Source organism: Arachis ipaensis, chromosome B01 (genome assembly GCF_000816755.2).
Source record: "Arachis ipaensis cultivar K30076 chromosome B01, Araip1.1, whole genome shotgun sequence".
Taxonomy (NCBI): Eukaryota; Viridiplantae; Streptophyta; class Magnoliopsida; order Fabales; family Fabaceae; genus Arachis; species Arachis ipaensis.
The window spans coordinates 20,447,372-20,450,370 of record NC_029785.2 but is presented as its reverse complement, the minus strand read 5'-3'; the positions used below and the strand labels follow the sequence as shown (position 1 = coordinate 20,450,370).

The window sequence follows — 2,999 nt, the reverse complement described above, 5'->3', positions numbered from 1 at the left end:
GGCTATACATCAAATTTTTTTTTTATGGGAAAGTCTAGGGGCCAGTAACTTTTTAAAAAGTCCGTACCATTGAATTTAATTTCACTCCATTAAAAACACTATTATGACCAATTGATGGTTACAAAATTAAAAAATTACTGCCCCTACACTCCTCTTTTTTATTATATAACAAAAATTAGTTATGACTAACATTATTATTCCACTTCTTATTATTTAATTTGATTGAATTTGATCATAAAAATACTTGAATGTATAGTTTACACAGTTTTTAAAAATCGAATTCAATAGTATATTATTACAACTAAGGTCCATCCAAGTATCCAACTCTATTCCAAGTTCCGTCAAAGTATCAAGCCCATCATTTTATTAATAAAAAAATAATAAGGAAAATTTAATTATTTAATTTTTATTTTAAAAAATTATGTCAAAGATTTTCACAATTTTGAATTTTTAATTTTGACTAGTAGTAGATGTATGACTACTTGACTAGTGGTAGTATATTTTTTTACGCTAATTAAATCATTTTAATGTTGAAAATAACTTGTAATTCAACTAATTTGTAAATAATGTTGTAACTTTTCCTTGTTTAAAATAAAATTTCGTATCTATCTTTTTAGCTTTTGAAATTCCTTTCTTCTCAATTGGGATAACATGCATGTGATCTTTTGATTAGATTTTGTTACTCTTGAATTTAAATTGAGTCCTTATCTAGCTAATTAAAATGTAACCTTAGCTTGGTTAGCAAATGTTATCTTAAACACAGAAAAGGCAAATAAAATAAATAATCTTACCACAGCTTCCCTGATCCTTGACGGGTGCAAGTGCACCTTTGGACCTCCAATCCACGTGCACCGGCAACCGGTCACGTGCGCTATAAGCGTAACGGTTGCCGGCGCTGATCTTGGCCTTGATGATCCTGCGGTTGGGATCACTCTTTGTCCCCAAATACATTGCTCTGTACTCTTCATTCGTCAAATCAGCGAACCTATTCAACCCAAGTTTGTATGTGGTGTTTTTGTGTGTGTTGTGTTCATCAATGAAACCCAAGTTATCCTTAAAAACTTGGAACCTCTTGTCTTTCTCTCCCAACCCATTGTACACCTTTTGGTGCTTCACCAACCATTCCTCGTACATGATCATGACTTCATCGTCGGTTCTCATCGTGTTCGGTTGTTGTGGCTGCTGGTTGGTGGTGATGGACATGTCCATGGCTGATGAGATTGTTAAGAGATGAAAGAGAATAATGGAGGACATAAAAGCCATCGTTGCAGCCATGGGAAAGTAAGGGAGAGAAAACAAACCAGAGTAGAGAGCTTTGGAAGTTGAAAGGTTGTTGGTGAAGATAGAGTTGGGGGGTGTGAGTTTATATAGAGGGTATTGGAATTGGATTTGGTGGTTAAATTTCAATGAATGGGATCAAATAATTATGCAAGTGGGCGAAGATTTAATAGAATATGGGAGTGGGATCGTGAAAAAAAAATAATGATAATTGATAGGAAGTTGGGAACTGCCACAGCACGTGCCCTGCTTACTCTATTATAGTTATGACCTATTTTCTCTCTTTTATAAAAGGAGGCCACTACTCAAATAAAGAGGCCTAAAACGTCTTTTTTTAAAGATGTTTTTATGTTGTGTTTTAATTGATTTATGTATAATTTATTCGGTGTTTCTCATCACATATTATTAAATTTCTTAAAAAATTTTCTTTTCAAAAATAATAAAAAATATTTAATTTAGACTAAAACAAAAAAGGTAATAGATTAACTATTAGATTTTTTTTAAAAGATTATTTACATAAAAAAATTTTAATATTTGATTAAATGTTCTTGTATTTAGTTTAGTACTTTTTTTTGCACTTCCTCTTAGTTAAAAATATAATCATTATAATTTTTTAGTTATTATTGCTAGGGGTGTTTACGGATGGGATATGGCTGAAATTTCGATCCAATCCACACTAAACTCATTAGATCAAATTCGATATTCGCAGTTTTTATGTTTGGATCAGATATCAAATATATCCATAAAATAAAAAATATTAAAAAATTTTATTTTTATAAAAAAAGTCAATAATTTTTTTGTTTACTTTTGTAAACATATTTATTTCTATCTGATTAGAGTGTGGATCCGATTCGATCCAATCCGATCATCTTACAGATCAGATCATATCCTCAAATTACATATCAGATACGGATAAATACTGTGGATTTATATGAATATGATCTAATCTATGAACACCCCTAACTACTACTATAGGTTCATTGTTGCAAAAGAATGCTTCTTTTATTATAAACTATTATTAGATCTTAATTACCATTAAAATAACTTAATTGTCAACAAAGAGATAATACTTATTGGTCTATGAAATTATGTTCGTATTTGAATCCATAATTGTAAAAACCGAACTAGATCGCTGGTTCGACCAGAAAACTAGTGAACCGGACTAGAACCGAACTAGGTTTACTCCTTAGACCGTTTAAGGAATAAAACCGGTGTGAATCGGTAAGAACCGGTGCAAACCGGTCTAACCGAACTGGTTAGCTTGAAAATTTTTTTAAAATGTCTCCACAAGGTCTCGAACTAAGAACCTTGGAGCAAAAGCAACCTTTACTTGCCACTTAGCCATTGCACTTCTAACTATTATATTTGACAAATATTAATTTATGTAAATAATTTTTTAAAAAAATCTAATAGTTAATTTATTACTTTTTTTGTTTTAATCCAAATTAAATATTTTTTATTTTTTCTGAAAAGAAAATATTTTGAGAAATTTAATAATATGTGATGAGGAACACCGAATAAATTATACAGAAATCAATTAAAACACAACATGTAAACATCTTTAAAAAAGAACGTTTTAGACGTCTTTATCTGAGTGGCCTCCTTTATAAAAATATAAACTTTTTCTTTTTCGATATAAAGAATCTAGGCTTTCTTTTAAATAAAAAAAATTATATTTACCATTATACACCAAAATACAAATATTTGCACATAATTTTGCT

The 2,999-nt window shown here is 30.0% G+C and overlaps 1 protein-coding gene across 1 annotated transcript in view; it reads right to left on the bottom strand.

Annotated features, from left to right (window-relative positions):
- LOC107627124 (cysteine proteinase COT44) overlaps nt 1-1,402 on the bottom strand; it is a 3,894-nt gene extending 2,492 nt beyond the window's left edge. The window contains exon 1 of the mRNA XM_016329988.2: nt 792-1,402. Within this exon, the coding sequence (XP_016185474.1) occupies nt 792-1,275 (484 nt within the window). The 5' untranslated portion in view covers nt 1,276-1,402. The remainder of the gene's footprint in view (nt 1-791) is intronic.